The sequence below is a fragment of the Tinamus guttatus genome, unplaced genomic scaffold, assembly GCF_059628265.1.
Source record: "Tinamus guttatus ecotype Peru unplaced genomic scaffold, ASM5962826v1 Tinamus_guttatus_pri_ptg000314l, whole genome shotgun sequence".
Lineage (NCBI taxonomy): Eukaryota > Metazoa > Chordata > Aves > Tinamiformes > Tinamidae > Tinamus > Tinamus guttatus.
The window spans coordinates 4,902,188-4,916,854 of NW_028288848.1; the positions used below are offsets into that span (position 1 = coordinate 4,902,188).

General features: G+C 35.5%; 1 protein-coding gene across 1 annotated transcript in view; it reads left to right on the top strand.

Annotated features, from left to right (window-relative positions):
- CFAP43 (cilia and flagella associated protein 43) overlaps positions 1-14,667 on the top strand; it is a 39,419-nt gene that overhangs the window by 3,229 nt on the left and 21,523 nt on the right. The window contains exons 4-12 of the mRNA XM_088528643.1: positions 1,790-1,957; positions 3,384-3,534; positions 6,771-6,921; positions 8,679-8,741; positions 9,847-9,926; positions 10,657-10,788; positions 11,918-12,034; positions 13,139-13,243; positions 14,050-14,198. Of these exons, the coding sequence (XP_088384769.1) occupies positions 1,790-1,957; positions 3,384-3,534; positions 6,771-6,921; positions 8,679-8,741; positions 9,847-9,926; positions 10,657-10,788; positions 11,918-12,034; positions 13,139-13,243; positions 14,050-14,198 (1,116 nt within the window). The remainder of the gene's footprint in view (positions 1-1,789; positions 1,958-3,383; positions 3,535-6,770; positions 6,922-8,678; positions 8,742-9,846; positions 9,927-10,656; positions 10,789-11,917; positions 12,035-13,138; positions 13,244-14,049; positions 14,199-14,667) is intronic.

Sequence of the window (14,667 nt, forward strand, 5' to 3'; positions counted from 1 at the left end):
CAGAGCAGAAATAATATGAATGGTCTAATATATTCCTTGTGTGCACTTAAGCAAAAGTCCACCATCTTGAAATACCACCCTAGATAATTCTAGAAGCTTCTAGAAATATTTGAATGCTTTAAGGCTATGGAAATTTCCAAGACTGAACAATTGAAACCTCTTGGAATCGGCATGACTCTGACTATAAGTGAGTGATTGTTGTGAGAGAACCATGCTAGATTCCAGTCAAAACGAATTTCATAACAACATACAATCTCCTTAGATAGCAAATTTAGTATTTGTAATAACTTGAACAGAGGTATGTGCAATTACTGCATTTTTCAATCGGATTATATTGCACATTCCTTACAGAAGTGTCTTTTTACATATGAAAGAGATCTGAATCTTTGGCTTTGTTAATATGTGATTGTAATACGATGGTTGCACAGTTTCTGTGTTTTAAGCAGATTGCTTAGTATACAGAGATAAGAGAGGTATTCTGAAAGTTGTCTCAGACTTGAAAAATAGAAGGCTAATGGATAACTAAAAGCTGCCTTTCGTGGAAGGTGTTTTATCCCTAGATCTTTATTCTTTTTTGTTCATAGGACAGACTCACTACCTAATTCTTTTTCAGATACATGCACCATATAGTTTCAGATCTTAATAAACTGACTACTGTAAAAGAGTCTTGGCACTATTTGTTAGGTATGAGATGAGAACATACTGACAGATCTTTAGGGAGAGAGCTGCACTGGCATATTTTTAAGTCAGAACTTCAGCTTATAGCTTTCTTAAATATTGAGGAGAGCTACTATGTGAGTGTACTTGGCAGTTTTTGCATATGCTTTCAATACACATATTGTTTTGCATCTTGATCAGCTTCTCTGAGTGAATTTATTACAAGCCAGGTCAGCAGGATTATACTAAATCCATTTACTGCAGTGTATGCATTTTGGTCCTTTTCATCTCAGCAGTAATGACACATACTAAAGCTGTAAATGTTATTTAGATTAACAGCCAAATATATTGTCCAATAAATTAAAAAATAGCATTAACCATTTCCTTCAGATGATGATAATCAGTTCTTGGACAGCACCTAAAAATGCAAATGCAAGCAAGGAATAATGTGGATAATGGAGAAATATGTAAATTAGACTGTGAGAACATACAATAAGCTGTTCTGGATAAAAGAAAAGTCAGTGGAAAGCAGCTTCCCGGGCTGGTGTCTGCTGCACAGCATAGCCTCACACACGTTTTGTACTGCTTTTGGGATTGGGTTCGTTAATTCAGTTATAGCTTGTGTGTCTGCATTTACAGTGCAATTACTGTATAACCTAAGTAATTCATCCATAAATAATCAAGAGCTGACCACAATTTCTTTTCTAATTATAATAAATATAACACTCTCTAATTGCAAGCCCTCAAGCATTATTATCATTATTTTACAGATGGCAAAAGCAAGACATTTTTTGTGTGAGAACACATAGGCAGTCAGTGACAAAATGAAGAAAAATATCCATGACTTCAGAGACTGTTTGCTGCTCTTTTTACACAAAGAAGTGGATGATGATGTTTCCAAAATGTCTGTTTTTGAACTTATTGTGCTATTAATTCTTTTTGTAACAGTATTCACTTTACAGGTGGCTAATTAATGATCTCCTGCAGGCAGTCTAGCTTGTTTGATAATAGATTTCTTTTGTCAATGATAAAGTATTGCTTTCTTCATCTTAAATGGCAGTCAGAAACATGACTAAATACTTCATTTGGTTTATTTAATGGATTTGATTTGCTTTTGCTCTCCTTATTGAAGGAACTGGCAAGAAAATATCCTCCTGTGCAGCGAATCACAGCCAGGGGTGACAGCAACATCTTTAAGTTTCAACCCTATGAATTGGCAACAACTGTGTTTTGTTAATGAGAGCTCTCTTACTATATGGGATATTGAAAGGAATAATGAAGATCATTATCTTAAGCAGAAGTGAGTGTAACACCTTTCATGTCGTAAATTCTATATGTAGATGTATATTTTAGTGAGTAACTGTAGTGATCTACATCTATTCACAAAGAATTTAAATCCAGTTAAGTTCAAATAGCAATTATAACCAGCAACTGTCTAATCACAGGCCGTATGAATCTACCTAGTCATCAGATGGATTGAATTTATTATTTTATTTTTTAGTGCTCACATATCTGGATTATGCTTACCATCAAAGTTACTACTAATCAGCACCTTTGGTAGCTGCCTTTTTCAAAAGCTGCAGAACAAAAAATTAATATAGTGTCTGGGCTATTTTCCTATTCCTGCATATAGTTATGTTGAGCACTGAGTTGGAACATGAATTGCTTTTGTAGCTGTGAGACTACCATGTTTGGATCAAGTTTCTTCATAGTATGCATGGTTTAATATAGAGTTATAATCAAAAATTATAGCAAAAGCAATGTCAGTTTTCTGTGTGGCCAATTTACAGATCCAAAGAGGATGTTTCTGTCAATGGAATTCACTGAGCACAGCAAATTTAGAATCTGTTTATGCTAAAATGTTTTTGGAGGCTAGTATAAAAGCATGTAAATAAGTATGGATCATTTAAGATGTAGATCTTGCAGTATAACACAGATGCTGCTGCAATGGCAGCAAGCCTATAATTCCCATCAGTATATTTAATCTCTTTAACTGGCAACGTAACCAATGTATTGCCACTGAGACAGTTATACTAGTAAAAGTATAGACAAAGCTTTAATTTAAGATCCGAAAAAATCTTTTTTTTTTCTTTTTGCCATTATAAAGTATACATGTTGATATACACTGATATAGTCCTCTATCCCACTTCTCATTCTATTCAGTAGGGGTTGAACCTCCACTAAGGATTGCTTATTTCACGTAAAATAACACCAAGACATAAATCAACATTATCTTTAACCCACAGAGCCCTCAACTCCTGCATTATAACATCATAACAACTACTCATATGCTGAGGCAAACTGCAACAGGCAAATCCTACACCTAATTTTGTTCATCTTTAAACCTCCTCCAAATAAATGTTAGGCATGGATCCTTACAGCATGCATATTAAGTGTGTAGCATTATAAATGCTGTTTAATAAGGAGACAGCAGGCTGAAACATTTATCTAAGGCAAAACGAAAAGATATTGAGCTAGAATGTGGCAGCCTGTATCTGCCAATTCTCTGTTAGGAATATTTCTATTTTGTAGTAAAACTACTTTTGGTTTTCAGTGAAACAATATGTGCTGTATGGAATGTTTGTCTACAATACCCTTGTTACTGCTGCAGAAGTAAATCCCATTAACAAAACTGGTGTTCTCATGTTTTCAAAAGAGGTCTATATCAGCATTTATTATTCATAATATTTTTTTCTCCTCAGAAAGTGTCTCTTTCTTTTTCACAGACCTGTGAAAATCCCTGACGAGGAAGGGTCTGTGACTCCTCATGAGGATTTGTTTTCTCCAGGTTCTCATAGTGAAAACCCTTATTATGGCCCTGTGTTGCCAATTTCAGCTCTTGCTGGACTGGTTGGAGATGAAGCAGAAACATTCATGGTAATTGTTAATTTTATCCATTTACTATCCCCAGTCATTATATTTTTATGCAAACAAATGTTAATAAAATTAATGATTTTAATGCCTGTTTAACAAGTACAGTTCAATAAAGGGATCTGTCATCTTCACATGTTTTTTGAATATATTTTGACAAGAGACTTACAAGGCATGCTGCTGCTGAACACTGCAGTACAATACAGAGATTTCTGACTCAGGTCCAAGCATGGTAATTTATCTGTGCAGCAGAGGTACTAATCTGGATCCCAGACGTAGCAAGGTCATGTCAGCATTTAACTGTGCCCAAGCTAAGAAGTCCTCCTGAAACCTTGAAAACTTATTCCCATGCTAAACTGATAATAAACTGCAGGTATATTTATTCCTCTCTGGAATTTGATCTCTTCTTCACTGTAAAAGTGCCTCAAGCTACGAAAAGATTGCAGACATTCCAGCTTTATTCACTGCTTTTGAGATATATTCCCACACCACTGGCAATGTTGTATCTGCCCTTTTCTTATATGTGTATTTGATCACTTACATGTTGTTTTCCTTTGAGATGCCTCCTTTGAGATGCTTCAAAAGTGTTCTCATTGTTTGAAATTTGCTTTTAGTTGACTATTAACTAGCAGCAATTCCCAATGTGAAAATATTTAACTTGAAAATCTGGGATTTCCATCTAAGATCAAGAAGATCAATTTCTATTTGATGGTTTGGCTTATGTATATAGGATGCAAAAGCTGCCAGGCATAAGATGATGTTGGCATTACATTACCTCTTTGCATAAGACGAATGTGTGTTCTGTAATATCAGACCAGTTTATCAAAAGTTTCTGCAGTAAGCTTTTCTCATAACACAGAATAAAGAATAAAAATAGAAAAATGGGAAATGATGTTTTCCTGATCTCATTATCTTTTACATGTTAAGAAACAGAAGTTTCTTAATTGTGTAAGTGATGATGCCCTTGGTGTTCAGGACAATTACAAACACTCTCTACTGATTCAGCTGGCAAATGAACTGCTTGTATTTCAGATCCTTTAGGTCATGGAAAATAGAGATAAAATATGCTCATAAGAGGCATTTCCTTTCTCTTCTCTCTTACTGCCTCTTATGATATGTGCAGAAAATCACACTTTCTTCTCTAGCCTGCAAAGTGGGTTATGAGAAGTATTGAAACAAACAAGCAACTGTCGTGGTAGGACTGCACATAATACAATTTGTCTTTCCTTGGATGTTCTTCCATTCATCAAGATCAAATACTCCTCTGTGGAAAACTACAGATGTAATACTAAGATCTCAACAGAAATGTCTGTAAAGGAAGAAAGACCTACTTGAGCTTTCTGTTACCACTCACAATACTATTTTGGAATTCAGCACAGTTACACATAAACATTTCTTTCACTGGAATTGGTCATTCTCTCTGTAATCAGTCCATCAGTGTGTGTGTCAATACGCTTAAATTTGCATCTTTTAAATTTGTTAGTAGTCCCTGCTCCAGAACATGATGCTGATGCCGAAGTGTAACCACAATGGGGCAGCCCAGAGGAAGGAGATCAAACATCCTGCCACTTTCAGTTCTTTTCTTTCTTGTATTAGATTGATTTAGTATCTCTTACAGTTGAGATCTGAGTTTTCTGAATTTGCTTTGATAGATCAAACATTTGACTCCATCTCCATTGCCAATTTTATTCCAGTGGCTTTTTATAAATTTTTTCATAACAAAGATTCATCATGGAACTTTTCTCTCTAGAGGTATTATTTAGAGGGTAAGAACCTCAAAAAATAACCCTTTATTATTCTGCAATACTGTACCAATGCACTGTTCAAAAAACTCATTTTGGGATTAGTGTTTTTTTATCTGGTTTACATACGGAGACAGTCCTGACAGTAGGTAGAAAGAAATGTTACAAAAGGTGTCTTTACACAGCAAGCTTCTGATTCAGAGTAGCTCAGCTACACCCTTGCCAAAAATTTGTGATATTCAAGCCTCATAAAAATGAGGGAAGATGTCCATATTAAATGTTTGTCTGGGTGATGTAAAGTCCCATTTTGTTACAGATTTACTATTGTTGCTCATGTTTGATTTATAAAATAAGTATTAATACACTTTATCTCCTCAACACCTTCCCTCTGAGGAATTCAAAATGCTCTTTAGGCATAAATGGAGAATAAGTTACTTATCAAGAATCATAGCAAGTCCTTGACAAGTTTTACAAAGAAAATATAGATACTTAGGAACCTCTGTCCTATATTTTATCACAAGTTCAGCAGGTGTTTTATAGAATTATAGATTGTTCAGATTATTTCATTCATCACATTCAGCCTAGTGTTCCTCACCATTTCTGCTCACATACACCGTTCATTGAATCAATTCTTTTTTTTTTTTTTTTTTTCCCTATCATGGTATTTATATAACTCCTATGACGGTTGTATTTGAATAACTCACATATTTAATAATGTTTGTATGCAGAATACATCTTTGGTAGAGAAGTTCTGTTCTTCATGTCTTACAGAGGCTGGATTTATGCAATTTATTCTAGAGAAACTAAATCCAAGGCACATGGGAAGTCTGCTGCAATGGTATCTTTAGAAGTAATTTACAGATAACAGAAATTGGCAGATCTGTTTTACAGAGCAGTTTGGATTATATGATAAGATAAGCTATTCAAACAAAATTCATTTTAATAATGCCAAGGATGTAAAAGCATGTGTGAAGAAAGAAAAATGCATTTTGCGGGGAGTGGAGTCACAGCATGTAGCGATTTCACTTTGGGCTCCCAGTGCAATTCTGGGGTAAGAAGATTCCACAGCCCTATTGGGTTGATTTTATTGTGTAATTTTACCATTATAAAGATTGAGAGATGACTTGGTTATGGTGGGCAAGTCATTATTTTGAGAGTATGGAGAATACCAGAGGACTTTCCAAGCTAAAGGACAAAAATGTAACATGCAAAGGCTGGAGAATAAATCCAGACAAATTCAAGTAAAAAAAAAAAATCTTGTCATTCCTAATAATAATATAATTTATCACTGAAACAAGCTTTCAGATGACTTCAGACATAGATTTTTCTGGAAAATAGTCTTGGTTTTCAAGTTACAAGCCTTAGTGAAGAGATGATTGAGTAAAATACGATGGATGACATACATGTGCTCATCTTTCTTTAGGCCTTAAAATATATGTAAGATATATTATGCAGAAATTTGCCACTTGTTAACTGAACTTGTTTGTTTTTGTATTGAAGCCTAGAGATGTCATTAAAGCTTCAGTGCATCCTACTGTGCATTGCTGGACTGCAACCTCTGAGATTTACATGGGTTGTGAAGAAGGACAAATTTTGGCAATTAATGCAGAGACCCTGAATGTTTCTTTTCTTCAACAAGGCCCTTTACCTGGTGAGAAATAGCTGTGTTAGATGTTTTGTTTGTATAGTAAATATTTCAGAAACCGTCTTGAACTTGTGGGGCTTTTTTTAGCATTCTATAATTGCCACTCTTTTTTCTTTATAAAAACAAACAAAAACAAAAATCTTCTAAATCATCAAAATTTTGGCAAAACGAACTCTAATTCCTGATTTTACTAACAGACCTATTATTTAACATAAAGCTATTATTTTACCAGGTATACACAATCTTCTTGCTATTAGCTAAGTGCCAATATATTTGATTTTGGATGAAATACAGAACTGGCCTCAAGTTTGCACAGATTTTTAAAGACTAATGTTTAACATGATATTGATTAACAAAATTGAATTTAATATAATGTTGCTTAATATGGGTTCCTTAAGGTGTGCTCTAACATAGACTAGTTTTTATTGAACATAAGCCTGTAAATTTCAAGCTTTACTTGAAATTAAGGAGCAGCTTTTGGCATAAAACAAAACAATCTTCCTTTAATTTATTCCAGAATGGGCGTGCTCAGTCCCACAGGTTGATTGCAACCTGTCAGGGCAATTTGACTGTGTCACATATATTCCCAGTTGTCTTTTGTCATTGGCACTTTTGGTAGACTAGTGTCTGACTAAGGCTTGCTGGCAGCAGCAGCTTATGCCATGTCTCCTTTTCCTCTGGGAACCACAGGGTCCCAGAAACTTGTGAGCTGTTACACCCAATCCTCCCATGCCCGTTCAGAGGGCTCCTAAGTGGAGGATAGTGAGACAGAGGCTGCATGAACTGCTGTGCCAATGACAACCTGTGCCCTGTCATTGTCTGGGGAGAACAGAAGGTGTCAGTCCTACTGTGCACAGGAAAGTCACTGGGTCAATCAGGTGGTCAGAGGGGTAGTGCAATTTGCTTCTCCCGAGCACGAGAGTAAGCTGTGTCATGTGCTACTGCAGACCAGCCTAGAACTTTTTCTCTCAATGAATGCTGAATCAGTGTTCATAGGCAGTAGGCTTTTACAAGTGACAAATCCAAGGGGCTAGTGATGAACTTGTTTTATTTTTTGTTTCAATGTAATATATTGCTTTTAAAGCTGCAGCAAGGATCCCTGAACTTCCTGAAGTACCGTATCTCGCTTCAGTTTTGATGGTTATCACAGAGTTGGAAAGCTGTTCTTTAAAAAGAAAATCCAGTGTTATTCTCTACTATGAAACTTTCAGTGTTGTAAGCTTACCCAATAGAGAGCTGGAAATCATCATTAAAAAAAGAAGAAGAAGAAGAAAAAAAAGGTGTGACCAGAAATGTTTTTGCCAGCTCAGTAGAAAGCCAAAAGAATATTTGCCATTTGGGCTTTTACTTGGCTCATATATTCTTCTCTTGAGTCCAATCCCCAAAAATGTGTAACAGAATTGTCTGCATTCAGATAGTACTGAAGCTTCTGCTTAATTTAAAACAGACTGAAATGTGGCTCTTGTTAGCAGAATGCTAAAGCATGTCCAGCTTTGAGCACATCCTAAATTCCCACTGTAATGTTCTAAACAGATTCATAAGCAGCCACACTTGGACATGTTTTTTTTTTCAGACTGACTGACCATTCTCTCTGAAGTAAATCAAATTAAAAATCATGGTTAGAAATAACAATACTAAAATAAGTTCCTGTCTCAGTACATGGAGCCTAGCTGTATTCCAGCTAGACTGGAATACAATTTACTTTTAATGCAACATCAACATATACATTAAGCTGACATTATGAATTATTTTCTTTTGTGCAGAGGAAACACGTAACATATTGGAGCTGTTGTCATACCTTTATAGAGAAGTACAGAAAAAGAAAGGTATTGCCATGTTCAACTTAAGGTAATAGATTTTTAGGCAGCACAAGTGATGGAGGAGAGTAATCATACCTGAGTACAGCTGAAAGCCACTGGCTAGAGAAACTCAGAACAAACTGGCCTCTTTGGGACAGGTTGATGGCCATCTTTTTTTATATTTAAATGACAAATGGCTAATAGCTTTTGTGCTAATAGACAGCTAAATGAATGGTTTCAGGAGAAACAGCGGCTGCTAAATTATTTCTGTTAATTCTAATCCAAACTGGGATAAATGATGGTAGATCAGGTTTTTCTACTGCTCAGTTTTAGTGCATTTCGCTTAGAACTGCAATCATTATTAATTTTTTAAAAACTGAATGGCTTGTTTCAAACAATTTGTTTTGGGGCTTCATGCTAAAAAAGCAAGATTCATAAACTGCAGGAAGTTCTGCAGAGCGTCACAAAGATTATTTGACAGGTTGAGTACAGGACACAGAAAGAGGGTCGATGACAACTGGGTTTGGTCAGGCTGAAGAAAAGGGTAAGGGTGAATATTACTGCTACTTCAGCTACCTAATGGGGCGTTACAGAGAAGTTGGAACCAGAGGCAAAGGACCTAAGTTGAAATGGAGGAAATTCTGGGTGGAAAGAAAAAATTCAAAGTGAGGGTAGTCAGACATTGGACAGGTTGCCTAGAGAGCTGTGGAATTTCTATCCTTGGGGATTTTCAAATATCAACTAGGTATGACTCTCGGCAATGTGACCTAACTATGAAGTTGGATCTAACTTTGAAGTTGGCTCTGTGCTGAGCAGAGGTTACATCTGAACCTACTGGGGTCCCTTCCAGCCTACATGACCAATGATTATATTATTGACTTCAAATCAAATTCCCCAAATCAATTCCTAGTTCATCAGACCCCAGTAGTACTGTCACTTCAAATTATGTACACTGACCTTCTTCATTATCACAGCAAAAGGTCCAAAGAATGCATTGGCAAAGGGGTCTTCTTACTCCCAAATGCTAAACTCTCCCAGATTTAAAGTTGAGAGACATAGTTGCAGTAAATTAAATTTTATATTTAACAACATGTATTTTTAAAAATCTTTTATGTTGTTTTAGCGCTTTCAGATGGCAAGCTGAAGGATCTGGAAAAACGAGTGGTATTAGCCATGACATTTTCTAAAGATGGACTATACACAGCTGGAAATGTAAGGCATCCTTCATGTTTACTATTGTGTGAAAACAAAAGAACATTCAAAAAGAATAGCTTGCTAAGACCAGTGCAAAGACAGGAGTTGGAAAAATAGAGGGTTGCAGAACTAGAACAGTTCTTTCTGGTGTTGTCTTTTCCTTTGTAAGACTTGAGACAAGAGGTAGGAAGGGAGCAGAGTGGGAAGAGATTCCATTTCTTTTTGTCAAAGAAGCAACAAAAGAGGACAAGGCTATTTTTAACAAAAGGAAAAGAACATTCTAGAGGAACAGAAAAGAAGATACATGGACAGAAAATAGAAAAGGAGAGAAAATAACCAAGAGAACTGCCTCATTAAGTTGCTTTACTGTTGTTTCTGTTGTTACTGTTGTACTGTTGTTGTCACCATTGCAATTGCACATTACTGCTTAAAAAAAAAAGAGTGGGTCAAACTCCTACTGTCTCAATAAACTCAATATGAAATCTGGAGTAGAACCGATGACAGGGCCTATTGTTATCAGACATGGACTGTTACAAAGACCTGTATTTAAGAATAAATTTATTTTAAAAAGAATTATTATTAATGGTAAGAGTCTTCTGGATGTAGACATAATAAAGGCAAATTAGTGACGGGATACAGTCAAACGCTGTTACTTAGATGCTTTCAGAAGTTTTTGCAGTTCAGTTTTGCCAGAGTAGGCTGGGATAAATGGCCTAGATCTGATGTGGATTTTTACTTTTTTGCACAGGAGGGAATTGTATTCCGTTATGAAATCAAAGGCCTCCAGTATGAGATGACAGTCTGCACTGATATTTTACAACCCATATCCAGCCTTATATTCTCTCCTGATTATACCATACTTCTCATTGTAACCACAGAGGTACAGCATTTGAGACAATAGTGTCATGTGATGAAACGTTCCTGTTATTCAGCTGTGCATTGATAATATTAGTATTCTACATCTATAAGGTACTCTGACAAGTCAACAAATTATACTAAGGATGTTATGATTTTAATCATATATTAGACATTTCTGAAGCACAGAACAATTATTTTACAGATGGTGGATTATAAACTATAGTTGCTATCTATACTGGAATTTCCAAATATAAATACTTGTATGTATACAGTGTAGTGCATGTTCAGGATCTCCAGTATGTCCAGGCCACGTGCGATGTAATGTGCATGAGCTCTCATCTTAGTTTGTGCCCACACCATAAGCAAAGAGAAGCTGGGGCATCTCAGATCTACTGTGACCAGGCAGGAGAGTCAATCTGCGTATGCTGACTGAATTTGTCTGGCAATCCAGTCCAAGGTCCTTCTTTGGACCTTTCTTTGGATGTCCAGAAATCTCAGGCAAGGGTACCAAATCCTCAAGTTTCACCTATTTTTTCAAACCTTAATAATTTAAATTGGTGTTTTAAGAACTCTTTAATCTTTTTAGAAGTAAGACCCATTACAATGTCGCAGAGAAAAAGAACAAGAGATTGTAAATCAGGACTCCTGGCACTGTTCTGAATTTCTGGATTCAGAAGTGCAGTGTTAAGGTAATTTTGGTCACATCCTCTCCTTGATTTAATTTTCTTTTTGTAAAACAGGAGTAGTGCATCCTTATTTTCTCAGAGCTCGGCCAGTATTAATTGTTTCTAAAAGGGTTTGAGTTTTGTAGATAGAAGTATCTCCTAGAGTGTATTATTTATACTTTGTGTATTGTTTTGTCTTGGAGTAGCACAAAATAGTTCTTTATTTGTTTTATCAAAACAATTTTGTGAAAATACTTCTTGAAAATGTGATTAGCTGGATCACTGTAAAATGAACTAACCTGATCTTCAGCTAGTATATGTTAGCTTAGTCCACTGAATTCAGATGGACACTTTTTACTTCAGTTTAGAATCAAATATAAAAATTTTGAAGAATGAAACTCTTCAAACTGTGGGTTTTTTTGGCTGAAGTGGTTGAAAGTTTCCAAAGAAAAGTTTCATGGCCAAGTGATGATTTTTTTTTGTCAGGGGACAATTTATACTTACAAACCTGGTCACAAAGAAGAAGCAGACAAACTCCTGGATACAGGCAGCAGTTGTTTTCTGTCAGCTGATTTTCTTACACCAGGGAACGAGTACTGTGTGGTAAGGAATGGCATTCCTTTTTGTATATAATAGTGGCTTCTTTTAGGTAATCCATGTAACCATGGTACAAAACCAAAAGCCCCACAGAGTTTATGACTGTTCTTGTATTTGTTACATTAGTATAACACTTATTAAAGGAACTGAGTGGCATTACTGCAGGACTATGAAAAGATCAGTACTTACCCCACAGTGCAGGGCAGATAAGTCTCAGTTTCTTAAAATGTCCTAATGGTTCTGCTGTTGATCCATGTGACTCTTCATGGTTCAAGATCATAGCTGTGCAGGAGATAGATTCAATTTAGAAAGCAGATATAGAAACTAGAAGTTCCCACTGATCTTTTCAGATCAAATTGCAACAGCTGGAGAGATGCTTCTGTCCTGGTCCAGGGACAAAGAATGCCTTACTCTTGGATCTGTCTCATCCTGAGAAATCCTTTACATTTCCCCTGTGTCCTTGATACCTGCAAGACATTCTGTTTGAGCCAGCAAGTCTGATTTTTCCCCCACCCATGAATTCTTCACAAAGCCAGCAGAGGAACCCTAGGGATTTAAGCAACTGAGTTTGCAGAATCTGTTTGTTAGCTCTTAGCATGGGAACTATAAATGTTACCTGAGAAAAGTGAGAGTTGATTGGTCACCAGCTGTACTATACAATGAAATTATAAAATTGTCTTGGTACAAAAAAACCAAGCACCATTATGATATGCCAGTGCTTTTCATGTGGAAAAACAAGATTTCTCCTTCATCCCTTCCCTATGCAAAGAAAATTCTAAGCAGCTTTCTCTATTGCTGCTTGAATGGTGGGAATATTAATACAAATCAAAGTTATATGTTTTGTCCTATATTGTCTGATCTTGCTTAAAGATCATTCCTGTAGATGCTGCAAGTCACAAAAATTCTTAAACATTTTCCTTGACTGGTGAACCTTGGAGAAAAGGTGCTTATGGCAAGAGTACACTCTAGCAAAATCATTTCAAAAAAAAAAATAGTACCCATTAAACTGCTATGCTCAGTTATTATTTGAATGTATTTCCCACAGATCATCACTAGCCACTCTAGAATATTTTTTCCACACTTATCATTATGTTTTTCTCTGTTTAACAGTCAGTAGCAATTTCAGGGGAAGTGCAAGTTTGGCTCCTGGAAGATGGGACTTGTGTCAGCAAGTTAAGCCTCGATACTGAGGAGAACATAACTGAGAGCTTTACGGTGACTTAGATTTTTCATCTCTAATCTCTGTTAACAGCATTATACTCCATAGGACTGGATCAACCACTTTTTGAAGATATCTGAGTAGTAGCTTTGAATGGCAAATAAAAGGGATTTTTAAAATACTATATTGGAGAATATTTCCTTGAACTAATCAGAAAATTTAACTGAGTACAGAGCAGAGTAAATATTTCAACCTAATGTCCTGATGGTGTACTTTAAACAAGTATTAACAAATCTAATGCATCTAAATTTTATATTACTTTATACAATTTCTATTTCAATTTTTAAAGAGTGCCAAAACTGAAGGGAAGTGTTTAAAGTGTATAAAAACTAAATGCACTGATTGATCTAAAAAAAGGCTGTGGGAATTGAATTATTAAGGTATTTCAAACCATTAATGCTTTGTCTTGATTTAAGATGCATTCACATCCTGAAAACTGTCATAGAACAAAAAAAATATCCCTTTCTATTACAGCTCTGCTCACAAGCAAACCTCACCATTTTATTTAGGGTGAATGTGCTTCACTCAAATCTGGGTTGTAGATATAATGGTTGTTCTGAGGAAGGGAGAATGTAAATTTTGATATGTAAACACAGAACATAGCAGAAAATGTCTATAAGGTTTCTAATAACTATTCTATGTAAAAAAAAGAAAGAAAATAAAAAGACCTTAAAATACATCACTTGAGATTTAGTTTTCCTGAATTTTAGGGACTTTTAAATAGTAAAAGAAGTTATATACTAAAATATATCCTAATATAACATAATATGATCCTATCAAATATCTTTTACTTCTCAACCAGGCAACTGCTATGGCTTGCTGCCCTTCCTCAAATAGCGTTGCTGTAGGGACCGAAAAGGGAGAAATTTATTTCATCGATATTACTGAAGTTGAAACTCCACGGGTTGTTCACAGAATTTTTCTTTCCAAATTTCCAGTGCTATCCTTGGAGTAAGTATGTAGTAACAAGGGCAGGAACATTGTCAAATTGTTGTTAGAACAATGGTGTTTGTTGGGGAAAAAAGTAGTTTTTATTCCAGAAGTGTCAAAATATTTAAGTTTCAATTATTTTCCCAACATATTCTGAATACTATGCAAGAAGAATAGTAGCAGGATTTAGATGAGACAAATATAATAATCCTGTATTTTTAAGAAAATTTAACTGAGCATTTTAGGATACAGATTCTGGGTATGCAGTAATTAGGTGCCATTCAGTATTTCTAAATTTAGAGGGTTATTCCTCACTCAATATAAATGTGAGGTTTTGTGAAGTTAAATTTAAGCCTTTGGCTCATCCGTTCTTATATGGTGGATTCCATTACTATTCTATTACCATTGCTCATCAACTTTTTGTTAACTGTTAATGAATTTACTGATTTTCTTATAACTAGCTAGGGTGCTCAAAAAGACTTTGAAAGCA